General features: G+C 49.7%; 2 protein-coding genes across 4 annotated transcripts in view; one reads left to right on the top strand and one right to left on the bottom strand.

Annotated features, from left to right (window-relative positions):
• The window catches only part of SVOP (SV2 related protein), a 60,903-nt gene extending 41,340 nt beyond the window's left edge, over positions 1 to 19,563 (bottom strand). Inside the window, exons 1-4 of the mRNA XM_047826927.1 lie at positions 19,377 to 19,563; positions 14,882 to 14,967; positions 13,483 to 13,581; positions 7,498 to 7,569 (exon numbers count right to left, since the gene is read on the bottom strand). Of these exons, the coding sequence (XP_047682883.1) occupies positions 7,498 to 7,569; positions 13,483 to 13,581; positions 14,882 to 14,967; positions 19,377 to 19,563 (444 nt within the window). The remainder of the gene's footprint in view (positions 1 to 7,497; positions 7,570 to 13,482; positions 13,582 to 14,881; positions 14,968 to 19,376) is intronic.
• The window catches only part of USP30 (ubiquitin specific peptidase 30), a 59,792-nt gene continuing 51,471 nt past the window's right edge, over positions 19,243 to 27,563 (top strand). Inside the window, exons 1-3 of one of the 3 annotated variants that reach the window (XM_047826918.1) lie at positions 19,243 to 19,665; positions 25,172 to 25,305; positions 25,726 to 25,909. The gene's annotated coding sequence lies outside the window, so the exon portion shown is untranslated. The remainder of the gene's footprint in view (positions 19,666 to 25,171; positions 25,306 to 25,725; positions 25,910 to 27,563) is intronic. The other 2 variants (XM_047826917.1, XM_047826919.1) reach the window with 2 other exon arrangements.

The following is a 27,563-nucleotide window of genomic DNA, read 5'->3' on the forward strand; positions in this document are numbered from 1 at the left end:
CCGAGGCTTCACGGACTGAGCCACCCAGGCGCCCCTTCAGTGTAATCATGTTTGCAGATATTTCCTATTTACGCCTACTTAAACTTCCTATTTAAGACTCTCCATAAAGTTTCCTTTTCCAAAAACATGCATTTGAGGTGTTTTTTTTTTTTTTAAACAAAGTTGCTAATAAAGAACGCTATTAAGTGCATACCAAAACAGGTGGGATAGGAATTAGGAAAGCCTAGGGAGCTCCGGATCTATTGCAACAATAATAAAGCCCCATTTCTGCTCCCCTAAAACCCATGACTATGAAATCGGTACCTGCCACACATATGCTTGCTTCCTTTCTTTTGGCTTAAGCTAATTTAAGAGGGGTTTGCTTCCTTGGAACCCAAGGCGTCTTGAATCAGAAACAGGGTATCATTAGCAGCAGAGAAAATGAAAGGAAAGAAGGAAAACAGCAGGAGAAGAGGAGAGGGTAAGAGAAAAGGGCACCCAGGCTGGCACCTGCAAGCTAAGCCTCCCTCTAGGGACGACCTGGGAGCTGCGTTATCCCGCTGGGGTCACCGTGGGACCCCATGTTAGGCAGCAAAGACCTGCATGCTGACCTGTCCTGTGGGGTTACAGCACACTTGCAGCTGGCTCTGCACTGGCCCACTGACGCCAGGGCTTTCCAGCTGGCCAGGAAATGAGGGCTCAGCAACCCTTCGTGAATACCGTCAGGGCTACTGCAAAGGCACGAGCACTGCTCGGGACTCTGCAGAAACGTCTCGGGGCCTTTGAGCTTTTTGTTAACCTCACTTGTCATTCTGCCTAACATCTGTCCCGCCTTTCGGATCGTTGGCTCCTTCTTCTCCCTCTTCTCTCTCCTTTTCTTCCTTCCATACTCACTTACTGAGCATCCCTTGTATGCCAAGCTCTACAGATAGAAGTATAGACATTACGTATCCGTTAGCTGGCTCATTCAATTATTCATTCAACAATAAGCGTATATCAAGCGCCTGCTGTATGCCAGACACTAGAGACAATGCTATATACCATTCATTCATTCATTCACTCAATATACATGTAATGGGCACCTGCTGTGTGCCCAGAACTAAAGGTACTGTTATGCATCATTCATTCATTCATTCATTTGTTCAATATGCATATATGGAGCACCTGTCAGTGCCTGGCAGTCAAGATGCTGTTATTCATTCATTCATCCCTTTGCCATGCATATATTGAGTGCCTGCTGTTTGCTAAACATGGGCCTTTGTCCCAGGCTACAGGGGACGTGGCAGTCAGAGTCTCTGACTTCACAGAACTTGGATTTGCATTCTGCAGTTCATTGTCACGTCGTTAACACCGGGTCCTCGTGGGCAGCCGGTGGAAAGAGGCTGCTGTTTCCACTCCCACTTTACAAACCAGCGCAGGGAGGGTCAAAGTAGTCTAGCGATTTGTCCAAGGTCAGCAGAGTCAAAACTGGAGTCAGGGTTTCCAACCCCGAATGCCAGGATGTACTTTCAATGAGCCCCTCCCCTCCTCCTGGGCCTTTGGCGGTTCCCATTGCCTCTGACCAAGAACATATGTGACAATATCATGCAGCAAGGTCAGGTGGGTCCGAGTGAACGCAAGAGACCTTGACCTGTCTTGTCGGCCTCTACTCAGCTCTAGCCCAAAGTTGCCATCACGAAATGTGGACCCTGGGCTGCCAGATCGCCCAATTAGCAAAAAAAAAAAAAAAAAAAAAACCACCAAAACCAAAAAGCAAACAAACAAACCAAAGCAACTCCTTATTTTTATGCAAAATACATTTTTGAAACAGAGGCAACCGATTCCACATCCTGGCCCCTATCGTACGGGTTAAATGAAACACCTGGGTAGGCCATACTCGGTTCATGGCTCACGGGTTTACAACCTGCAGCCTGCAAAGGCTTCAAGCTGCTGCTCCAAGGCTTAGGGTCTTACTGCCACTCGGGTTCTGGGTCTGCAACCGCCAAAAGGAGCACGCTGATGTCATTGTCATGAGCACTGCTCAGCCTTGGAAGACCGTCTACTCGGCCCCCGGTGGTGTTCTCCAGTCATGTACAAGGAAGGGGAAAACAGTCACGGGGCAAAGGGGCCTGGGGGTCCTCAAAATATGGGGATGAGAGGCCTGTTGCCTGCCTGTCACCCTCCTTCCCCCCTTTACCTATAAATGACATAGAGGGCATGGACCTACAGCCTTTGAATTTTTTTTTTTTTCATTTTAGTTGAGAGAGAGAGAGTGAGCGCCAGCGGGGGAGGGGGTAGAGGGAGAGAGAGAGACAGAGAGAGAGAGAGAGAGAGAGAGAGAGAGAGTGTTCTAAGTGGGCTCCACTCTGAGTGTGGAGCCTGCCCGACACGGGGCTCGATCCCACGTCCCCGGAATCATGACCTGAGCCGAAATCAAGAGTCGGATGCTCAAGCGACTGAGCCACCCAGGCTGGATCTGTAGACTTTGAACCAGAGAGGGACCTGATCATATTCTAAACTGTGTTTTCTTTGAGTCACAGCCGATAATAGTTACCAGGGATCACGGGCTAACCATGTGTTAGTAGACACCATTCTAAGTGCATTACATACATTTCTTACATAACCCTCCCTGCAATCCTCTGAACTCCTCCTCTTGTCAACCCTATTTTACGGAAGGGGAAAATGGGGAAACTGAGGCTCCGAGAAGTGAAAAAACCTGCCTACGCCTCCCTCGCTCGACAGAGGGGGTGAAGCATGGGACCAAGACCTGGGTGTGTATCTTCATCCCCGCGAGGCCACACGCCTGCAGCTGCCCTTCCTTTCTGCGGCTGCCACAGGCCCGCAGGGTGTAGAAACTTCTGTAGGAATCAAAGTGGCCCACTGAGTCCGAACCCCTTATGTGATTCCCCTGCAAAGTCATGGAGCAGACGCCCTCCCAGAAGCCTCCCAGCTGGGCGGAGGCAGATCAAGGAGCTAGGAGGAGATTCTTGGCGCTTGCTAAAGCTCGCCAGCTGCCCGGCTCACCCTCAGTTTCTGGAGGAGTTCTACAGAGGCTTTATAATTAGAACCTGATCCGTCCTCCCTGCGGTTGGGCCAGAATTCCATGCAGGGAGGAGGGGGCCCTGCAGTCTGGGGGCACTTTCTCTCCTCTCCGGTCGTGCCAGCTTTGCGTGGACCACTCTACCCAAGCTTCATCTCTTTGGAACGGATGAATGTCCAACTGGTCAACTGAATCCCGGGGGATAACTCAGTTATGTCTCCCAGCAGCCAAGGATGTGGACTCTGGAGCCAGACACACCGGCATTTTTAACACCGGCACTGCCATTTATCAGCACCCTGAACTTGGCAAATGATGGGAACACTGCCGGACGTTTACGAGTTGCTTCCTCTGTGCCAAGAGCTCTCGGTGCAAGGGCCCATTTACTCCTAGAACACCCCTGGGGAAGAGAGGCTATTTTTATCCCATGAAGAGAGGAGGAAACTGAGGCACGGGGAGGCTGAGTCACTTGCTCGGGGTCACGCAGCAGCCTGTCTGCGGAGGAGCCGGCCGGGATTGGAATCTTAGCAGTCAGATCTCAGAGCCCGTGCTCTCACAGGGATGTCACCTTAGCATTTCACGTGTCCCAGTGAGCACTGGAGGTAAACAGGAAATTAGGGCGGAGCAGTCCCAGGCTATGCAGTAAGTCGGTGAAGAATGAATTCTTCACGACACGTGCATTCTCTCTGGGCGCCTGGTTTCTCAGCCCTGGCACCCTTCCCATTCTGGACTTGGCAATTCGTCGTGGTGTGGACTGTCCTGTGCACTTTGGGGTATCGAGCAGGATCTCTGACCTCTACTCACTAGATGCCAGGAGCACCCCTCCCCTGACTTGTGATAGCCACAAACGTCTCCAGACCTTGCTGAGGGTCCCCTGGGAGGAAGGGGGAGACAAAACCTGCCCACCCCCTCCCCCGTTGAGAACTACTGTTCTAGAAGTTGTCAAAATGTGTTCAGGACTCACAAGATTCAGTAAATGGCATTACTGAAAACCCACCTATGAATCTTTTAAAATTAAAAAAAAAAATTTTTTTTTAATGTTTATTTTTGAGAGAGAGAGAGAGCATGAGAGCAAGCATGAGCAGGGGAGGGGCAGAGAGAGAGGGAGACACAGAATCCGAAGCAGGCTCCAGGCTCTGAGCTGTCAGCACAGAGCCCGACGCGGGGCTCGAACTCACAAACTGTGAGGTCGTGACCTGAGCCGAAGTCCAATGCTTTACCAACTGAGCCACCCAGGTGCCCCTACAAATCTCTTTAAAATATAAGCCATAGTTTTCTCCTCTGAGACCAATCAGAAAAATGAAGACTTCTACGTCCTATAGGGCTACCTCCTGGGAACACTGTAGGCACGACTGACATTAATGACAGAGTGAGCACCCTCTTCCCGGGGATCACAAGCTAATGACCTTTGTGGACTTTCCATAAAGAAAGAACACTCATCAGTAAAGTCACTTGCTGGTCTGGAGAGGATGAGAGAGAAGCAGAAAGTGGCAACAAGGAGATTTGATTTTCATCCATCCTGTTCAGCCACTCGCGAAGTACTGACGAGGAGTGGTTGCTATAAGGCCCTGCCAAATGCCAGCCCACCCCAGTGAGCAAAGCCGGCACAGCCACCTCCCTCAAGGGGTATACTGCACTCACTGTTCCATCCTCCTGTCCTGTGCCCCTGGCAGACATCACTAATCGATCACAGCACCGTCCCACTGAGCCTTCTGACTCCTCAAATCCATGTGTCTGGCATCCCCTACTGAGCAATTAGAACAGACACAAGGGACGACAAACCCATTTGCCCTTCAGTTTGGGGAATTCCGTAAATGGTAGCTATCACTGTCAGTTATTATTGAATCCAATCTCCTCTGACATAGATAAAGAAAACTGAGGCCCCAAGAAGGGCGGGATAACTTGAGTCACCCCGGGGGCAGACCCAGGCCCCAGATTCAGGTATTTTCACTTCTTTCCCCTTGTACTCCTCATGGCTTCGTGGTTCAGCAATTGAGTAATAGAATTTGGGGCAGAGGAAAGTTCCTTGTTATGGGTTCCTGCAATTTTTGTGCATATGCCTGTTGGCCTCAGGGGCAAGTAAAGAAAAACTGTTCTTTAGCCAGAGACAGTGGGACAGGTCGTCCACCCCGTGCCCAGTCTGAGCAGGAAGAAGCCACGTGAAGACTTTAGAAGAGCTTTTTCCTTCGATTATTTGAAAAGTGTGAGGGCCAATGTTAGGTGCAGCCTCAGCCACACATTTACAACTCCTTTGCTGCAATTCTGCCCAAGAAATGGCTCTGTTTTATTTTAAGGGGTGCTCCTTCTGTCCGTCCTCCCTCCCTTCCTTCCTCCTTCCCTCTATCTTTCCCTTCCTCCGCCCCCACCCCCACCCCAGCTCTGGTCTGTTCTATCTTCCAGCCAGAAAATCCTTAAAGCAATGACTTACACCCTCCAGAAAAAGGAAGCGGGTGGGAGGGTGTGTATGGGGCAGAGTTTAGGGAGCTACTTCCTGGAGACCAGAGTAACCCAGCTTCTGTCCTCTTTTGGAGGCCGGAGAGGTCATCCCCACTGACCTCCCCAGTCTCTAAAACCAACCAAGAGTCCCCGAGCTACAATGGCCACTGTTGGTTTCCCAGCCTGGCTGCCTCTGGTCCTGCCCCAGCCACTTCTTGGTGGTTTTATTAGTCAACGTCTCCCAGGTGCCTGCTGGCCCACATGTTTCCGGCCCAGCCACAGTGGGAGGGGCTGCAGCCGGACTGCACTGTTCAGCCACTCATTCATTCATTCATTCATTCACTCATCGAGGCAACATTTATTGATTGAGCACCTACACATTCAAGCCGCTGGCATCACAGTTAAGGGAAGAGTCTAGACTCAGAAAGAGTAAGACCTGGCCCTGTGACACACAAGCTAAGTGGCCTTGGGCAAACTGCCCATGCTCTGTGCCTCGGTTTCCCCTTCTGTAAAATCAGAACAATAATAGCACCAAGCACATATCGTGGTTGGTATAGGGCCTGCCATACAAGCCACTGTTTTCTTTTCAGCTCATGGCATGCGGGTTACAGTGGGCCGTGCCTATTACCTATTCGGCATCCACATCTCCCTTCTTGCTAACAGAATTCTACGCTGGTTTAGAGAATCTTTTTTTTTTTTTTTTAACATTTATCTATTTTTGAGACAGAGAGACAAAGCATGAACGGGGGAGGGTCAGAGAGTGGGAGACCCAGAATCTGAAACAGGCTCCAGGCTCTGAGCTGTCAGCACAGAGCCCCACGTGGGGCTCGAACTCACAGACCGAGAGATCATGACCCGAGCCAAAGTCGGCCGCTTAACCGACTGAGCCACCCAGGCGCCCCTGGTTTAGAGAATCTAAACTAGTCTAAGCCAATAGTTCTCAAAGTACGGGCCCCAGATAAGCTGTGGCAACAGCATCACCTGGGAATTTGTCAGAAACGTTATCACTGCGATGCCAGCTGACATGTGTCCTGTGTCGCTGATGTGCCTGGCGTTCTACAAAGCCATTCATACTCAGGATCTCAATTAACCCTCCAATGTAGACGCTGCTATTTTTTCTTTCCATGTTTGAGGAGATCGATGCTCAGAGAGGTCAATCGCTTGCCTGAGGTCACACAGCCAGGAGTGGCAGGGGACTAAACCCAGGTCCACCTGATTCCAGAGCCCAAGCACGTAACCACTATACCACCCTGCCTCTGAGGAACCTGCAGGCTGAAGAGGACGATAAAGCAGTCAGGGGGTGCGATCACCCAGGACTGCGCAACAGCAGGGGCGGCTTTTCCCGAGCAAGGCACTTAACCAAGTAGAACCTGCCTGGATCTACACAGATCTTTTCTCCCATCAGGCCTAAGTTCGCACGCACACACTGAAGGTATCAAAGAACCCGAGCGAAGCCCCGCAAAACACGAGCAGCATAAAATACAAAGGGGACCATGAAGTAACAAATAAAACAGTTAAGAGCTCATGGCAATGCCAGACCTGTAAGTTCCCTTCTCGCTTCTTGCTTGCAAATCCATTTCACGTCGTGCCTTAGGCTGGGCCTCCCCAGCAGCAGACCCTGACACAAGAATTCTAGTTTATTTGGGTGGTGACCCCGGGAGGGGTGGGGCAGGCAGACAATTCAGGGTACCTTCATGAGCAGGTTCCCACGGTGGGCCCCAGAGCTCAATCCTGCTGGGATTGACGGATGAGTCACTTGAGGGCAAGAAAGTTGAGGTCTTCATCTACCAGCCCTTGCCTGCCCCCAGCCTGGTGTAAGGGAATGGGGGGGGGGTGCCAAGGGGACCAGAGAGGGCACCCAAAGCATCTTCTGCGTTCTGAAACGTGCTCGCTCGGGCCCCACTAGGAATGTGGGATTTCGATGGCCTCAGAGCCATGTCTTCTCATTGCATTTCAACAGAGCTAATCGGGCCTCCCAAACGCTAAGCAGAGCGCTGGCGTGCCACCTGTCAGCGTCACCATGGAGATTAACCCGGAGGACATGCGCTTAGGAGAGGTCGCCTTACTGTTTTCCGGCCGTACTGGTCTGAGATGTTTCCCCAGAGGGTGGAACTGGACATCATGCCCACAAAGACTACCTGTGGATGGAAAGACAGCTTCTGTTAAGCACTGACACGGAGCATCACAGAGAAAGGGAACAACGGATTGAGCCTGTGACATCACATCCCAGTAATACTAATGAGCCAACATCGGCTGAGAGCCTGTTAAGGTGCGAACAGTATTCTACGCGCTCATGTGACCCTTTAAGCCTGACAACAATCCTGTGGGGTGGATGATACCATGGGCCCCATTTTACAGAGGAGAAAACCGAGACTCAGAGAGGGCAGGTCCCTTGGCCAGGGTCACCCAGGTGTAGGCGGGACAGGCTGGAATCAGGCAGTATAGCTGTAGAGCTAGCTAGCATCGAACCAACCTCTCACTGCATCAAAGAAATGTGTCACCCTGTTGCTGAGAAAATATCAAAGGTAGGGGCACCTGGGTGGCTCAGTCAGTTAAGCATCTGACTTCAGCTCAGGTCATGATCTCCCGGTTTGTGAGTTTGAGCCCCATGTCAGGATCTCTGCTGTCAGCACAGAGCCTGCTTGGGATCCTGTGTCCTCCTCTCTCTCTGCCCCCCCGCCCCCGCCCCCCACTGGCTCGCTCTCTCTCGCTCTCTCAAAATAAATAAACTTTAGGGGCGCCTGGGTGGCGCAGTCGGTTAAGCGTCCGACTTCAGCTGGGTCACGATCTCACGGCCCGTGAGTTCGAGCCCCGCGTCAGGCTCTGGGCTGATGGCTCAGAGACTGGAGCCTGTTTCCGATTCTGTGTCTCCCTCTCTCTCTGCCCCTCCCCCGTTCATGCTCTGTCTCTCTCTGTCCCAAAAATAAATAAACGTTGAAAAAAAAAATTTTTTTAAACAAACAAACAAATAAATAAATAAATAAACTTTAAAAAATTTAAAAAAAAAGAAAATATCAAGGGTTTGGAGGATATGAACAACAGAAGACAGGAGGTTGGAATGAGATCTGTAGGCTATTCGCAAGAGGAACCTTCACCAAGTGCTCACCGGTGTGCCCGGCCAAGTCATTGTTACATTGTTTATTGTTGAACAGAGCTGATGAGGTTTGAATGATCGTGCCCATTTTACAGATGGGGAGCCTGAGGCTCGGAGGGTTAAGAAACCTGCTCAGTATCCCAGGGAGGAGAGGGGAGAGCCAGGTCTTAAACCCTAAACTCTCATGCCTCGTCCTCACCAAGAGTGGGACAGCCCACTAACCTCTTTATACTGACGTCTTACCTAATGTTCGCGGCAGCCTACGAGGTGGGTGCCGATATCATCCCCATTTTGCAGACAAGGTAACTGAGGCCCAAAGAGGTGAGGGCACTGCCCAGTGCTGTCTGACCCAAAAGCCACTCCTTCAGGCATGTCCTCGGGCAGCGGGCTGCAAACAGTGGCTACGCAGAGGCAGGCACTCCAAGGGAGGAGCAGACACGGCTACTTTTACTTAAAAAAATTATTTTTGGGGGCGCCTGGGTGGCGCAGTCGGTTAAGCGTCCGACTTCAGCCAGGTCACGATCTCACGGTCCGTGGGTTCGAGCCCCGCATCGGGCTCTGGGCTGATGGCTCGGAGCCTGGAGCCTGTTTCCGATTCTGTGTCTCCCTCTCTCTCTGCCCCTCCCCCGTTCATGCTCTGTCTCTCTCTGTCCCAAAAAAAAAAAAAAAAAAAAAACCGTTGAAAAAAAGATTTTTTTTTAAGTTTTATTTCTTTATTTGGAGAGAGACAGAGACAATGCAAGCAGTGGAGGGGCAGAGAGAGAGAGAGAGAGAGAGAATATCCCAAGCTGACTCTGAGCTGCCAGTGCAGAGCCAAACGTGGGGCTTGAACCCACGGACCGTGAGATGGTGACCTGAGCTGAAACCTAGAGTCAGATGCTCAACCGACTGAGCCACCCAGGCGCCCCGCCATGGCTACTTTATTTATTTATTTTTTTTAATTTTCTAAAATATTTATTTATTTTTGAGAGAGAGAGAGAGAGACAGAGAATGAGCAGGGGAGGGGCAGGGAGAGAGGGAGGCACAGGATCCGAAGCAGGCTCTGGGCTCTGAGCTGTCAGCACACAGCCCGATGCGGGGCTCGAACTCACAAACCACAAGATCATGACCTGAGCCGCAGTAGGATGCTCAACTGACAGAGCCACCCAGGCGCCCCGCCCCCTGCCCTGGCTACTTTAAAGAAAATATCTTCCAGGTCCTCGGCTTCCATACACACTCTTTCCTGAGAACAGGCTAGGGCGCTCGCCTGTTCCCTGCCTCACCTCCCTTTCTCAAGCACCCCCTTCCCACTTCTCGCTGCCCCAGCCTCTGCGGTACCCCTCGCACCGCAGGGCTCTGAGGTTAAACCCCCCAGGACACCTCAAAAGGGACACCGATGACACAGTTACAAATGCTTTTGCAAGTCATTCAGTTTCCAATTCCTTTTTATTATTTTTAACCAAATTGAAAGAGAGCCTAATCAAGCTGTCAGCAAATTAGATCCCTAAAAATAATCTTTGACGAGCGATTGCTGTGCGCTCGTCAGCATGTAGCTCGGAAGTTGTTGAGAAAACCAGGTGGCATTGGTTTATGGATTATTCCACAAGGCCTTCAGCCCCCCCCCCTCAATTTTTATATGCAAACAAAGCTCTTCATATTTACATCCATTCAGTAAAAATGGAAAACGGGAACGAAACTGTTGCCAAGCCCTGTCTCATTTTAGCAGAAAGTAATCACCCAAGAATACGTGACATAATTGGGGATACTGCGTACCCCTCATTAAGAGGTACATTCCTGGGGGCGCCTGGGTGGCGCAGTCGGTTAAGCGTCCGACTTCAGCCAGGTCACGATCTCACGGTCCGTGAGTTCGAGCCCCGCGTCGGGCTCTGGGCTGACGGCTCAGAGCCTGGAGCCTGTTTCCGATTCTGTGTCTCCCTCTCTCTCTGCCCCTCCCCCGTTCATGCTCTGTCTCTCTCTGTCCCAAAAATAAATAAACGTTGAAAAAAAAAAATTAAAAAAAAAAAAGAGGTACATTCCTGAGAAAAAAAACCACTTGTGTTTAATAATATTTATCAGCATTAATTCCTTCTTGTTTTGATCTGTTGCACGTTACTAAAAATGATCACGGTAACTCAGTGCAGGAGAAAAATTTCAAAACTTAGAACCTTATGAGCTCAGAAAAATTAAAAACAATAATTTAAAATTTATAGATTGTGTCCCAGAAAATTCCGACAGGTGATAAATGATATGCTTTCGAGCAAAGCAAAACACGGCTACGAGAAAACAGGGAGAAATGGAAGGGAAATGCCAGCTCGAGAAGCCAACAAGGCAATGCAGAATTTCCAAATACTTCTTTTTTTTAACATTTATTTATTCTTAAGAGAGAGAGAGAGACAGAGCACGAGAGGGAGAGGGGCAGAGAGAGAGGGAGACACAGAATCGGAAGCAGGCTCCAGGCTCTGAGCCGTCAGCCCAGAGCCTGACGCGGGGCTCGAACTCACGGACCGCGAGATCGTGACCTGGCTGAAGTCGGACGCTCAACCGACTGCGCCACCCAGGCGCCCCTTTAACGTTTATTTTTGAGACAGAGAGAGACAGAGCGTGAACAGGGGAGGGGCAGAGAGAGAGGGAGACACAGAATCGGAAGCGGGCTCCAGGCTCTGAGCCATCAGCCCAGAGCCGACGGGGGGCTCGAACTCACGCGAGATCACTCGAGATCTCGCGAGATCGTGAACTCCCGGACCGCGAGATCGTGACCTGGCTGAAGTCGGACGCTCAACGGACTGCGCCACCCAGGCGCCCCTCCAAGTGCTTCTGAAGGCCTTATTCATGTCATTTTAAAACATGGTGTGGTGGGTATCAGATAACTAGTTCAATTCCATTGGACACATTTGAAAAAGTGATTTGAAATTTTATTTAGTTTTAGATTTCCAATACACCAGAAATCATAGCATCTGCAACCTACAATTCAAAAACATTTCATGTCAAAAAAAAAAGTAAAAAAATCAAAAATCAAAAAACAGGTGGAACTCGTGGGTGGCTCAGTACTTTAAGTGCTGACTCTTGATTTTGGCTGAGGTCATGATCTCATGGTTTGTGAGACTGAGCTCTGTTCACAGCTCAGTGCCTGCTTGGGATTCTCTCCCTGCCCCTCCCCCACTTGCGCTCACTCTCTAAATAAATAAAACGTTTTTTGAAAAGTAAAAAAAAAAAAAAAGTAGGGGTGCCTGGGTGGCTCAGTCGGGTTGAGCGTCCAACTCTTGGTTTCAGCTCAGGTTCTGATCTCGTGGCTGGCTTCCTGAGTTTGAGCCCCAGGTCAGGCTCTGTGCCGACAGCTCAGAGCCTGCTTGGGATTCTGTCTCCCGCTCTCTCTGCCCCTCCCCAACGTGTACTGTCTCTCAGGAGAAATAAATAACTTTGAAAAGAAGTAAAAAGGAAAAGAAAATAAAGACACTGAATGTCAATTTTAAAACCTATAAAAGCCCCGGGACCGCCTAGTTTTTAGAAAAATCTCTTCTAAACGACCAAGAGCAAAAAATGTTTGACGACTGCTGTCTTGGGGTGAAATGCTGCCTTAATGATGTGCTATCCTTGTGCCCCAGAAGAATTAAGCATCCTCCCCCCCCCCACATTTCCCCCAGTTTTTCTCCCCCAAGGGAGCGCCCTTGGCCCAGCAGAGCCTCTTATGGGCTGTGGGAGCTTGGGCAGGTCACCACGCCTCTCTGAGCCTTAGTTTCCATATCTGCGAAACGGGAGTGAGAAGAGCACCTCTCTCACAGGGTTGAGAAGGTTAAAAAGATAACGTGTCAAACCCTCAGCACGGAGTCGGGCGCAGAATGAGAGCTCGGTAAGTGGTGATTGTTGCGGAACCAAATGACAAAAGACGAGAAAGGCTCCCCGTTGCAAACACACAGACCTGCGCGGGTATGCTTGAGGGGGGAATCAGTGAAAATCAGGAAGGTGAGAAAGAAGTCTCAATTATTCATCCCCTACCGTGTGCTAGGCACTGTACGCATTTTGCTGCTGGCAGGAAAACAGGCATTATCACCTCCGTTTTGCAGGTGATGAAATAGAGCCGGAAAGTGCCTCACTCAAGGTCACACGTCTAGGTGACTAAACCGCAAAACACAGGAGTTTCATAAACTCCTCCCACAAGGCTGTACAACTTTACTGCTGGTATCGGACCAGTCCTGGTTGCTGAAGGCACTCAGGCCATTCCAGAACAGTTATAGCATTCTTGGAGGTGCTCCTAGCTAGCAATTACTGTACTTTGCCAGTGGCTAGGCTGTGTGACCTTTCGTGAGTGACTTAACCTCTCTGTGCCTCATTTTCCTCAGCTAACAATAGTACCTGCCTCCTAGGGTTGTGAGGATTAAAGAGTACAATACATAGTATGCATGGATTGCATACAATATATGTAAAGCCCTTTGCACAGCAAGAGCTTAATAAATATTAGCTTTTGTGCCATTATTATCCTCTTATCCAGCCTGGCCGTTCCCCTCCCTTGTAGAGGGCTGCTGCTGAGCTCCCCTGACAAATACGGAGGGTTGTCCCTCACTCTCCTTCAAGCCTCCATGCCAGGGAGCAACGCTCCCTACCATTTACGGAACACCTACTATGTGTCAGGCACTGTGTCCTTTCAGTGTTCAGATGTCCCTGGTCGTGGGAGGAACCGGCATCTCCTTTTTTGCCGGGAGGCTTAAAAGGTTTATGCCCCGGTGGGTTCCAGCTTCCCAGCCACTGAGCAGAATGTCTGGGACCTCACGTCCTGGGACTCCTGGGGGGAGCAGTATTTGCCACAAACCTGCCACCGATGTTTGAGGTGCACAGAGGAGTTAGGGAAGCTGGGATCAGTGGTTCCCAACCCGGGTTTTATTTTTTTCCTGCTCAGCCTGAGCCTTTCACCCCACAAAGCACCCTAGGGGGTGTCCTGAAGGCCACAGGAGACCCGTGGGAGGGGGGGGAGGGGGGTGCCTACCGAGGTCAGCAACGCAACCTGCCAGCTGGGGAGTCTCCACTCGCAGTGCAGCTGGGGAGCCAGGATACTCAGGATCATCATTTCCATGGCGTCGGCCATCTGCAGGGAGGAAGCAGTCACGGTGAGCCCAACCCGGGTCTGCCCGGCGCCGGGGGCGGGGCGGCTGCGCCCTCACCAAGTCCATGACCCCTAGGAGAGCACGTAGAAAACCCCTCTTCCCCTGGCGGCTGCTGAGCGCCCTACCACGCACCAAAACACACTGCAAACTCCGGTAGTTAAAAGAGAATGTTACCATGTGGGAATTGACAAAGGGGCGTGTAACATTCTCTCTGCGCGTTTCTGTGTTGAAGAAACAGAGGCACCCCTCCCCCCCAAACGAAGTGGGGAAATGTTATTATGCTTCTAAAATCCCAGAAAAACTTTTTCGTAGAGGCAGACAGACCATGATCTTTTTTCGTTGGCTCAGTTAAAGACTAGCTTGGCTTTGGTTTATAGGTCATTGTTCATGCAGAATTGTCAGTTCCGTTAACAAGTATGACCTTCTAATAATTAACACATACTAGGAAGCTCCAGTGATCACACACCATGGTACCTTTATGAGACTAGACAGAAATGAGAGTTCAGAAGCAGCCCCGTGTAGCCACGGGAATGTGATGGATAATATGGGAGGCTTTTCAAATTAGGAGGGAGGAATGAGGTGGGGAAATTAGAGATCCATTTGAAAAAATAGGTCATGCAGCATTCGCAAAAATCCATTTCCGCTGTGTTAAGGGTCTAGCTGCAGGGGCACCTGGGTGGCTCGGTCGGTGAAGCGTCTGACTTCGGCTCAGGTCATGAACTCACAGTTTGTGGGTTTGAGCCCCACGTCCGGCTCTGTGCTGACAGCTCAGAGCCTGGAGCCTTCTTTGGCTTCTGTGTCTCCCCCTCTCTCTGTCCCTCCCCCATCGCACTCTGTCTCTCCCTCAAAAATAAACATTAAAAAAAAAAAGGTCTAGCTGCGCTGTGCTAGAGGAAGATTAGGGGATTTTAAACAAGGGACCATGAGCCTCTCGAAGCAGAAAGCACATTTTTATTTGTGTGTGTTTACCTAGGGTGAGCTCCACAGATGACACCGTAATCTTATAGCAACCCCGAGCCCCAAAGGGTTGAGAACCACTTTTTAGCCAGAAGCTTCAAAGCCACCTTGAGGGCCATCGCCAACCACACCCAAACTACCCCCAAGGGCAGATCTTCAGATCACCACGGTCATGCAACACAAACTTTTATTGATTCAAGCAAAGGCTTCAGGTGGAGACAACTATGTCCTTCTGTACAGCCCCTAGAACCCACTTGAGCATCCCGGGGGGGGGGGGGGTCCTTGGAGACTGAAGGTGAGGTCACCACGCCCACAAATACTTGCCCAGGCCAAGCCCGTGAGCACCGACAGCTTCCATTGAAATTTTCCAAACCCAATGGCTTCTACCGCGTCTTCCACCATGAAAGTATCTGGAAAAGGAGAAAAGGGGAGGGGACGAAGGAATGAGTGCACCCTGCAGTTGTCCTCGTGTGGGGGTGTCTGGGAAGGTGGAGGGTCCACAGCCAAGCTTAGTAAAGGCAGCACATACTACTTCTAGAAACGTCATCCTAGAAAAACATTCCAGCCAATATGAAGAGCTATCTGGCCACAAAGCCCACTGCAGCATGGTTTGTAAAAGGGAAAACTGGAAAACCCAGAATGTCTACCAACAGGGGCTGGTTAAAGAAACTATTATGTAGATCATGATTGTATATACATTTGTATATATTGACATTATGACATATGACCTGCCTGCTAAAAAGAATGTGCATATGCACACAACATATTGTTAATTTTTTTTTAAATAAAGCAAAACAGGGGCGCCTGGGTGGCTCAGGCAGTGAAGTGTCCAACTCTTGGTTTTGGCTCAGGTCGTGGTCTCACAGTTCGTGGGCTCAAGCTTCCCCCCTTCCCCCCGTAGGGCTTTGTGCTGACAGCACGGAGCCTGCTTGGGATTCTCTCTCTCCCTCTCTCTGTCCTGCCCCCACTTGCACATGCCTTCTCTCTCTCTCTCTCTTTCAAAATAAATAAATAAACTTAAAAAAACCCAAAGTAAAAGGGAAAACATGTTTAGTGTGATTCTCTTCTTGGAATCACATGCCTGTGTGCATGTGCATGCATTTGAATGTAGGTATGTGTATATGCATGGAATACATCCAAAACTTTACATTATGGTTTCATTCTTGTTGTGTTTGGAGAGAGGAAGGGAGAAACCCTCTGAGATTTTAGGCTTTTTTTTTTTTCCACAACGTATTGCTTCCAGAGTCAGGAAAGAAAGACTTTTCGAAAGCAGAATGCCGCTGCACTCAGGTGGAAAGGTGTCGGCATTATATCCTTAAGTGAAAAAGGTAACTGGAGATAGGTGTGCACCCTTAAGGGCTTGGTTGTGATAAAATTAGGTATGTGTGTGTGTGCTCTCCAAGAGCAGTAAGATTGAGTGTCCACAAACTGTTCACAGTCATCTTTGTAACTTTCCAACTTTGTGCCTTTCTAGAATGTGGAAAATGCTCTCCAAAGCAGCATATGTTATTTGTGTGCTCAGAAAAAAATAGGATATAATCGATCAGCTCGTAAGTGTTTTTGAAAAATATGGAAAGATTAAATACAACATAGTTGGCTGGACTGAGCCCTGCAACAGCACGGCTGGAAAAACTGGGGAAATCTGAATCAAAAGTCTGGGGTTTAGGCTCGGTTGGTTGGACATCCGACTCAATGGTTTCGTCTCAGGTCATGATCCCATGGTTCGTGAGTTCGAGCCCTGCATTGGGCTCTGCACTGGCAACACGGAGTCTGCTTAGAATTATCTCTCTCCTTCTCTCTCTGTCCCTCCCCTGTTCTGGCAAGCCTGAGCATGCTCTCTCTCTCTCTCTCTCTCTCTCTCAAAAAATAAATTTAAAAACTTTTTAAAAAGTCTGGGATTTAGTAAATAGTATTGCGTCAGTGTTCGTTTCTTCGTTCTGACAAATGCACCGTAGCCCCGTAAGATGTTAATGTCAAGGGAAGCTGCAGGAAGGGTCTGAGGGAGCTCTCTGAACTACGCTTGCAACTTCTCTGTGAATCTAAAGTGGTTTCCAAAACACGTTAATTGCAAACTAAAAATACTAAAGGAGCACACTGGGTGGCCCTTCTGTGGGCTGCTTCTGAGGATCTCATCAGCCCCTGCTGGGATTGTCATGTTTTTTGAGTTTTGATCATGGGCCTCTTACATCAATCACAATTTTCTCCAGAAGTGTGAGCTGGTGTCTATCACACCAGCAGGATCGAGTTTCCTCCAGCAAAAAAATAGGAGAAAGCAGAGTAAGTCCTACAGCAGCGTCAGTAGTAAGAACAGTAATAACAGAATAATGGTGCATGTTTCATGGCTCACCATGGGCCAGGCACTGCATGAAGACCTTGACGTTCACTGTCTCCTTTCATCCCCATCTCACCCATTAGCTCAGACCCAGTCCCAGCTCCGTTTTGCAGAGCAGGACAAGGACTTGCCCAGTGGCATGTGACTGCCACACTGTAGATCCTGGAGCTGAGTCGGATCAGCCTGGGAGTAAAGCCACTGCTCCCGACCGTTGCCTGCCCCCTCCCCGGTCATTGCCTCCTTAGATCTGCCAACAACAGGCCTTGGGTTTGAGTCACGAACCCTCTCTCATGTTGGGAATCTCGGGCCTTCCAGGAATGCATGGGATGTTCTCATCCATCAGCATTGTGTGTGAGGGGAGACCAGGTGCCACAGCATCGCCTCGGGTGTCTCTTGTTTGACTAGCTCTATTCAGAGGAGCACAGGATCATGGGTACGAAGGTGGGCTCTGAGAATTGCCTGGCTGTCATTCCAGCTTTGCTCATTTTGGGGTGTGTGACCCTGGGCAAGGTACTTACAGCGCCTGGCCCAGAGTAATCCTCAGCCAATGTCCACTGCTCCTGTCACTATGGTCACCATCACCACCACCACCATCAACATCACCATTGCCATCATCATTGTCGTCATCACCACCAGCTCACCATCATCATTACACTATGATTACCACCATCACCACCATCTTCACCACCACCACCACCGTCACCACCATCACCATCATCACCACCACCACCATCGCCACCACCATCATCACCACCACCACCATCACCACCACCATCATCACCACCATCACCACTTTCATCATCACTACCATCAGCATCATCACCATCACCATCACCACCACCACCACAACCATCATCACCACCATCTCACCATCATCATTATGCTATCATCAACACCACCACCACCATTATCTTTGCCACCACTAATATCATTATCATCACCACCACCACCATCATCACTATCATCATCACCATCATCACCATCACCATCCTCTTCATCACCACCGCCACCATCACATCATCAGCACCATCACCATTATCACCATCACCATAATCACTATCATCATCATCATCTTCATCACCACTGCCACCATTACCGCCAGCACCACCATCATCATCATCACCATCACCACCACCATCATCATCCTCTTCATCACTAACACCATAATCCTCACTATCACTGTCACCACCACATCATCATCATCACTATCATCACCACCATCATCACCATCACCATCACTACTACCATCGTCACCATTCTCTTCATCACCACCGCCATCACTGTTGTCACCATCACCATCATTTGCCATCATCACTATCATCCTCCTCCTCCTCACCATCATCATCCTCTTCCTACCATTATCATCCTCCTCTTCACCATCATCATCACCATCACTTCACCACCATCATTACACTATCATCACTATCACCACCAACATTGTCACCATCATCACCATTACCACCATCACCAACATCATCACCACTATCATCACCACCACCACCATCACCATCACCACCATCACCACCAACATCATCACCACCATCACCACCATCATCACCACCATCATCACCATCATCATCAACATCATCACCATCATCACCATCATCACCAACATCATCACCACTATCATCACCACCATCACCATCACCATCACCACCATCACCACCAACGTCATTACCACCATCATCACCATCATCACCACCATCATCACCATTATTACTACCATCATCACCATCCTCTTCATCACCACCACCATCACCGTTGTCACCATCACCATCATTTGCCATCATCACTATCATCCTCCTCCTCCTCACCATCATCATCCTCTTCCTACCATTATCATCCTCCTCCTCACCATCATCATCACCGTCACCTCACCACCATCGTTACACTATCATCACTATCACCACCAACATTATCACCATCATCACCATCATCACCATCATCACCACCATCATCACCACCATCATCACCATCATCATCACCACCACCATCACCAACATCATCACCACCATCATCACCATCATCACCATCATCATCATCATCATCACCATCATCATCAACATCATCACCAACATCATCACCACCATCATCATTGCCATCATCATCAGAATCCTCTTCCTCCTCATCATTCTCCCCCTCCTCCTCCTCACCATCATCATCACTGTCACCTCACCACCATCATCACACTATCATCACCATCACCACTAACATCACCACCATCACCATCATCATCATCGTCACTGCTGTCCTCAGCTGAGTGTTGTGCAATGAAGCAGACTGGCAGGGATTGTGATGTAACCTTATCTGCTGGAGTCAGCCACGTAGGCCTGCCCACACTCCCAGTGTCACCTCTGGGCCCTCTGGGCCCTCCTACCTGTCCCTTCCCTAGATACCTCTGAGAGTGCTATCTGGGGAGGTAACGCTGGCACCTCAGAGCCCCTGGCTGTGGCCCAGGCTGACATCCCAAATGCAGAGCCCCCTCACCGTCAGTGGGATTGGCAAACTCCTTGGGCACAGCTGCCCCATCGTCCAGCTCGACAGCCTCTAGGCCCGTGCGGACCCCTTCAATCTGGACCTCATGCTCTCCCGAAGCCGTGTCATCCTCTGACCTGGCACTCTCGCCCGTGCGACGGAATTTCACCACCCTAGAGAACAGAGCAAATCTGGTCATGATGGCTAGAACTTCCCTTCAATGCCCTTGCTGAACAGCTCTTGTGCCCAAGACAGGTGAAAGGCTTTTTCTCATGGTCCGGAGAATCGAATGGATGTGCAGGTAGGGGGTGGCATTTCCATTGAGTTGGGCTGGTGCGGGGGGTGTGTGTGTGACAGCTTTAAGAGTTAATGTATCAGGGCTGCCACGTACATTTGTACAGGTTGGGCACTGCACAACTCCAGGGGGACCCTATACACGAGCTAGGCTATGTGAAAGAGGATATCTTTGCTGTAGATGTAAATTCTGTTTGGAATCACCTGTGTTTCAGAATTTAGACTCCTCTCTCTGTGTCAGGGGTAACAATTTGTGGTCACCTAAGGGGTGACATTATGTCCACAAAAAAGTTCCCCTTACAGTCTTTTTTTTATAGTTAAAGTGGATGCCCAAGTTTTTTAATTGGGAGAAGTACTGTAGAAAGCCAGATTCTTCATGTCTCTTCAAAAAGTAGAGTATCTGGGGCAGCTGGCTGGCTCAGTCAGTGGAGCATGCGACTCTTGATCTTGGGGTTGTGGGCTCGAGCCTCATGTTGGGTGGAGAGATTAGTTAAAAAAAAAAGAGTGGAGTACTGGTCACCTGGGGCTCATCTTCCTGTAAGGGAGCCATGTGGCTCAATCTGGGTAGTGGGCTCCCCGTAGATGGGACACACACTCCATGGTTGATCACAGTCCCTTCCTCTCCAAGTTACCTCCAGCCTGGAGGGTCTTTTGCCACTTGTACCTGTTCTCTGTTCCTCTTACTTGGGACTTGCCCCTTTTGTCTGCGCTTGTAGGCTTTCGCGTTTGAGACCCACGGACTCCGCTCTGCAATACATTCCTTCAAATGATACTATTTCTTGCTACTCTGGAAAAGCCTTGGTTTCTCCGAGCGGCGACCTCTTCATCTGGAGCTCAGCAGTAAAATTACCTGTGTCCTTCCATCTCCCTCACTCCCAAACACAAAACTCCTACCGTCCGCCAGCCCTGTGGTGGGTTTTGGGGTCACGGTGGGGACAGAACAGAGGCGTCCCAGCCACGGGTCACGGGAGAGAGCGATGTTGAATGAGTAATGCCCGTTGCTCTTAGGGCTTTGAAAACAGAAAGCTGGGAAGTCAGGAGCATGAAGGCCTAGAGGGCAAATTTGGGCAATGCTTTAAAAAGCTAAAAAGGGAGGGGCGCCTGGGTGGCTCAGTGGGTGAAGCATCTGACTTCGGCTCGGGTCGCGATCTCATGGTTCACGAGTTTGAGCCCCACATCGGGCTCTGTGCTGACAGCAGAGAGCCCTCTTCAGATCCTCTGTCCCCCCCCCCCCCACTCTGCCCTCCCCCATTGGTTCTCTCTCTCTCTCTCAAAATAAATAATAAACTTAAAAAAATAAAGAGGTAGAGGGGCGCCTGGGTGGCTCAGTCAGTTGACTGTCTGACTTCGGCTCAGGTCATGATCTCACGGTTGGTGAGTTCGAGCCCCTTGTCGGGCTCTGTGCTGACAGCTCAGAGCCTGGAGCCTGCTTCGGATTCTGTGTCTCCCTCTCTCTCTCTCTGCCCCTCCCCCGCTCATGCCCCGTCTCTCTCTGTCTCAAAAATAAACATTAAAAAAAAATAAAGGGTAGAAAAGAAGAAATATCTAAGTAAAACATACTGTTACTATTATCATTATTAATCGTTGCACGATCCCCTGTATTTCACCGCGAATAACTGGTGCTCTGGCATAGAAGCAGGGGGAACACGTCCCGCTTACAAAGTTGGAGAAGAGAAAAAGCAGATGAAATCACAGCGGGTTTGCAAATACCTGAAACACCACTCACGGACAAGGCTGGGCTTGGAAAGCTTGAGCTGTGAGGCTCGCCTGGGGCGGACCTAGAACACGGGGTTTGCAGGCTGGTCTGGTCTGACTGAAGCCTGGAGCTCTCACTCCGTCCCGTCCCGTCTAGCATCACCACCCCCCGCTGGCAGCCCCGAGCTTACGTTCCATGCCTCATTCTGGGTGTTGTTTTCCAAGCGCTCGGATGCGCACAACGGTCGAGGTTGGGATCCTTACCAGCCCTTTACTAGACCAGGAAACCGCGGCCCCAGAAGTCACGTGACTCGCTCACAGCCATGGCTAGAGTGACACAGAGCCAAGGTTCAACCCCATTTCTGTCAGATCAAAACCTTGCATTCCCGGCCAAAGATGGGACGCTCTCTCTCCAAACCCTTCTATTGCTCCCTACCTACTCTGACGTTCGTTCCATAAAAATTTTATTTTGAAATATTTAAAACATACGCAAGTGTATAGGTAACAATGACAGAAATATTTTGGCTCCGCTGTCCAGCTTAAGGACCGAACATCACTGTCAGGTTGCACGACACAAAATTGCCAACGTTTGGCCATAATTCAGTGGAAGCTACCGTGACTCCTTTCTGATTTCCTTCTCCCACATCTTCCTAGGTAACTCTCTTCCTTGATCAGGGGTCTTTACACACGTCATTAGTTGATTTAATCCTCACAAAACCCTGAATGGCAGTGACTATGATCATCCCCGGCCGATAAGATATAACAGTCACTCTGAGCCTCAGTTTACCTCCTCTGTAAATTGGGTGTGATAATTGCGTCATGAATCGGATGCCTGAGACACAGAGCCTACGGTGGGATTCTCTTCTTTTCCGGTTGCGGTCTAATACACATAAAATAAAATTTGCCATCTTTTTTTAAAAAAAATTTTTTTCAACGTTTTTATTTATTTTTGGGACAGAGAGACAGAGCATGAACGGGGGAGGGGCAGAGAGAGAGGGAGACACAGAATCGGAAACAGGCTCCAGGCTCCGAGCCATCAGCCCAGAGCCCGACGCGGGACTCGAACTCACGGACCGCGAGATCGTGACCTGGCTGAAGTCGGACGCTCAACCGACTGTGCCACCCAGGCGCCCCTAAAATTTGCCATCTTAACCACGTATAAGTGTACAATCGTATGGCATTAAGTCCATTCACATTGTTGTCCCACCATCACCACCGTGAATCTCCAGGGCTCTTCCTCTTCCCGGTCTGGAACTCTACCCACTAAACACTAACTCCCTGTTCCCCTCTTCCTCCAGTCTCTGACACCCACCATCCCACATTCTGCCTCTATGAATTGAATTTTTCTACGTGCCTCACGTGAGTGGAATCGTACGGTATTTGTGCTTTTTGTGACCGGCTTCTTTCACTCAGAATCATGTCCTCGGGGTTCATTCGTGTCGTAGCACGTGCCAGAATGCCCTTCCTTTTTTAGGGTAAATAATATTCCATGGCATGGACATACCACAATTTTTTTTATCCGCCCATCATGGATGCTTGGGTTGTTCCACCTTTGGGCTGTTGTGAATAACGCTGCTGGGACCGTGGGTGTGCGTGTGTCTGAGTCCCAGCTTTCCCTTCTTTTGGTTCTATACCCAGAAGTGGGATTGCTGGATCATAGGGTAATCTTATGTTTAATTTTCTGAGAAACCTGCATATAGTTTTCCACAGCGGCTGTAGCAGTTTATATTTCCGTCATCAATGCACAAATGTTCCAATTTTCTACATCCTTGCCAATACTTAACTATTTCTTTTTTCTTTTCTTTTCTTTTTTTTTTTAATAATTTTTTTTAACGTTTATTTATTTTTGAGACAGAGAGAGACAGAGCATGAATGGGGGTGGGGCAGAGAGAGAGGGAGACACAGAATCGGAAGCAGGCTCCAGGCTCTGAGCCATCAGCCCAGAGCCTGACGCGGGGCTCGAACTCGCGGACCGCGAGATCGTGACCTGAGCTGAAGTCGGACACTTAACCGACTGAGCCACCCAGGCGCCCTTCTTTTCTTTTTTTTTTAAATAAAAGCCAGCTTAATGGGTGTGGAATGGTGTCTGGTTGTGGTTTGGATTTGAATTTCCCTAAAATTGAGCACCGATTTGTTGGCCATGTGTATATCTTTGAAAACATGTTCAAGGCTTTTGTCCATTTTTAAATCAGGTGTATTGGGAATATATTCTGGATATCAATGCTTTATCAGATATATGATTCACAGATAGTTTCTCCCTTGACAGAGGTGGCCTTTTCAGCTCTGTTGATTGTGTCCTTGGATGTACACAAATTTTTAATTGTGATATGGTCCAGCCAATTCCAATGCCATGAATCTTTTTCCTTATATTTTCATCTAAGAGCTTTTTATAGGGTTAGATCTTTGATCCGTTTTGAGTTGATTTTTGTATATGCCATAAGGTGGGGGTCCAGCTTTTATTTTGCACGTGGACATCCAGTTTTCCCAGCACCATTTGTTGAGAGGACCGCCCTTCACCCCATGGAATGATCTCGTCAAAAATCACTTGACCGTTACACATGAGGGTTCATTTCTGAGCTCTCTACTCCATTCCCTTGGTCTATATGTCTTTCCTTAGGTCAGGACCACGTGGTTTTCGTCGCTGTCGCTTTGTAGTGAGGTTTGAAATCAGGAAGTGTGAGACCTCCAATTCTGTTCTTCGTTTTCAAAATTGTTTTGGCCGTTCTGGGGTCCATGGGATTCCGGATGAATTTCATGATGAATTCTTCGATCGCTGCAAAAATGAGCTGGGGATTCTTGCGCGAGGATTTGTTAAGGAAGTACTTCCCCTGGGAAGTGAGGGAGGCAGGACAAGGCGGGGATGTGGTTTTTGCTGAAATCTGATCCGTTGGGGAGCTCTGGAGTGGGAATTATGCCACCAGGATGGTCCCACCCAGAGGTCTGGGGGCTGGGCTCGCGTCAGTCATTGGCACGTCACCGCAGGGGCGGAGGGCATAGCCTCCTAGGTGTCCCCAGGTGAGGCGGCTCCCCTCAGCTGAGGGCACTCTTCAGAGCGGACTGCAGCTGGGAGCTATAAGCAGCCAAACCTAATGGCACCTGGGAGATTCACCAGCCTGGTAGAGGGGATCTGGGACCGGCACCAATGGTAACTGCTACAAATAAGCCCCTCCAGAGTTATTATGCAAACAAATTTAAAGCACTGTGCACACCTCGAATTCCCCTCCCTCAAGCTTCTTAGATACTAGTTCTCAAACCACAGAGCTGTTTTTACTGAGCACTTGCTATGTGCTAAGAGCTATGCTATAAGCCTTTTGCATTCTCGCCTGTTACCCTGACAATTAGCCTATGAATTAGGTACCGCTATTTTCCCCACTTCACGGATGAGGAAACCGATGCCCAGAGAGGTTAAGGCACTCATCCAAAGTCACACTGCTTTGAAGGAGCTGAGGCCTCAGCCGGGTTGGCTTTGGTATTAGAGCCCTAGGTCCTAATCACTGGGCATCGGTTTCTGTCCCCAGAGAGAAGGCGTCTGGGGAAGGAAGGTGATGCCTGAACTGAGCTGGCCTACATGTAGGAGACTTGCCAGGCAGTGGGAAACGATGTGTTCTAGAGCGGGAATCAGAAGGCACAGCTCTATTCCAGCCTGGCTGACCACTTCCCAGGTCATCACACTGCTGCAGGGCGTTTTAGCTGAATGGAGTCTTTGAACCCCTACAGGGCTGGTCACAACCCTGATGGCCGGGGCCCCACGGCCAGAGGGTCTGATTCAGAAGGTCTCGGCTGGGAACTGAGATTTTGCATTTCTGACACGTTCCCAGGTGGTGCTGCCGTTGCTGATGTGCGGACTGATTTCGTGCCACGGAGTCAGACAAACGATTCTGCTGCGCGCCTGCCCCGTACCGATCAGGAAGCAGTCGTGCCGAGGATCGGAGCCCCTACTCTGTCGGCGGAGGTGGGTGTCTGCAGCCCCTCTACCTCGTCCGAGAGGCCCAGGACCCCTGTGACACAGGACAGATAGATGTCCCTGCCTGGAGCCGGGAGGCAGGTGTCCCCTGGGAGCAAAGGCCTGGGGCTCGGAAATCTGGTTAGAAGCTGGGGGCTGGGGCTTTGCTTAAGCAGCAAGAACACTGTTTTCCTCTGACCCGGCATTTCTTTGGGGGTAGCGTTGGGGGGCATGCTGAGGGAGACCACGGGATTGTTCTCAGGCCAGTGGTGTGCCCATAGACTGAATCTCAGCTAAAACCCCCCAGGCCATAAGGATGTGTAGCATGTGACGATATCCAGGGTGTATATGCGACCAAGTTCAACCTGCCGATGGTGAAATAACAGGCTCCAAAATGTTCTGAATGTTCAACAGTCAATCTGCTCTTAGGGCTGGTTTGAATGGTCGATAGCGCACCGCTGCGTAAGAGTCCTCAGATCACCAACACCTGCCACAACTCAGATGGACGTTGAAACGTGAAGCTGGGCGAAGGAAGCCAGACGCAAAAGGCCGCATGTTGCATGATTCCATTTACGTGAAGTATCCAGAATGGACCAGCGCATGGAGACAGAAGGTGGATTAGTGGTCACCGGGGTCTGGGAGTGGTGGGGGAAGGGGGGGTGGCTGCCTGATGGTACCGGGTTTCCTTTTGAGACGGTGGAAATTCCCTGGAACCAGATAGAGGTGACTGTTGCATGCCATTGTGCATATACGCCAAGTTCACTGCCGCATGAGTCATGAGAGCCCAAAAAGGTGGGAGCGACCCAAGTGTCTCTCAGCTGATGAATGAATGGATAAACAAAACGGGGTCCTAGCCACACAATGGAATACTATTCAGTCTTATAAAGGAGTGAAGCGTCGATCCATGCTACGACACGGAGGAACCTTGAAAACACCATGCTAAGTGAAACATACCGGTCGCAAAAGGACAAATATTGTATGATTCGACTTTCAAGATGCTTGGAGAACTCAATTTCACAGAGACAAAGGAGAATAGCAATCGCCAGGGGTGGTGGGGGCGGGGCTGGGAAGGAATGGAAGGCTCGTGTTTAAGGGGGTCAGAGTTGCATTTTGAGAAGACGAAATAGTCCTGGAGACGGAGGATGGTGTGGTTGCCCAACAAGGCGAGTGTATGTACACTTACAAATAATTAAAACGATAAATTTTGTTTGTGTATTTCACCATAAAAAAAAAAAACCAAACTCCTCAATCTTTAATACTGCCATCGATGTTACTGGAATCCATTTGTTCATTTATTCAACAAATATTTATTGAGCACCTGCCTCGTAGCGAGTCCAGAAGTACTGGGGTTTCAAGGGTGAGCCAAGCACACTGAGGTTCCTTCCTGCTGGGCTCATGGTCTGCTGCTGGGGAGGGAGGCGGGCATTGAAAAAGGTGTGTGTGCCCACACGTAGCTGTCTTGCACATTGTGAGAAATGCTACAGGTAAGTGCCGTGAGGGGCGGCTGGGTGGCTCTGTAGGTTAACTGTTGGACTCTTGACGTTGGCTCAGGTCATGATCTCACGGTTTGTGAGTTTGAGCCCCGTGTCGGGCTCCATGCTGACAGCTCGGAGCCTGCTTAGGATTCTCTCTCTCCCTCTCTCTCTCTGCCTCTCCCCTGCTTGTGCTCTCTCTCTGTCTCTCTCTCAAAATAAATAAATGAACTTTTTTTTAATGCCTTGGGGGCACCTGGGAGGCTTAATTGGTTAAGTGTCTGACTTCAGCTCAGGTCATGATCTCACCGGTTGTGGGTTCAAGACCCGCATCGGGCTGTGCTGAGAGCTCACAGCCTGGAGCCTGCTTTGGATTCTATGTCTCCCTCTCTCTCTGCCCCTCGTCCTCTCACACTCTGTCTCTCTAACAAAAATAAATAAACTTAAAAAAAAAAAAGCTTTGAAAGGCTAGCTAGGGGCGTGGAGGGGGTAACATTTCAACTCTGCAACCCTCTGAGTGAGGGGTGGTATTAAATGGGAAGGAATTTCAAATAAGTGGGACTTCCTGTCCCTAAGAAGCAACCCCCACATCAGAAACATCAACAGTCCCCTAGGTATTCGTGGGAGATAGAAACATAGAGAAGTATTAGAAAAGGGAAGGAAATGGACATTTAAAACAATTTTTTTTTAATGTTTATTTCTTTTTGAGAGACAGAGCGTGAGCGGGGCAGGGGCAGAGAGAGAGGGAGGCACAGAATCCAAAGCAGGCTCCAGGCAATGAGCTGTCAGCACAGA

This window comes from Prionailurus viverrinus, chromosome D3 (assembly GCF_022837055.1).
Source record: "Prionailurus viverrinus isolate Anna chromosome D3, UM_Priviv_1.0, whole genome shotgun sequence".
NCBI lineage: Eukaryota > Metazoa > Chordata > Mammalia > Carnivora > Felidae > Prionailurus > Prionailurus viverrinus.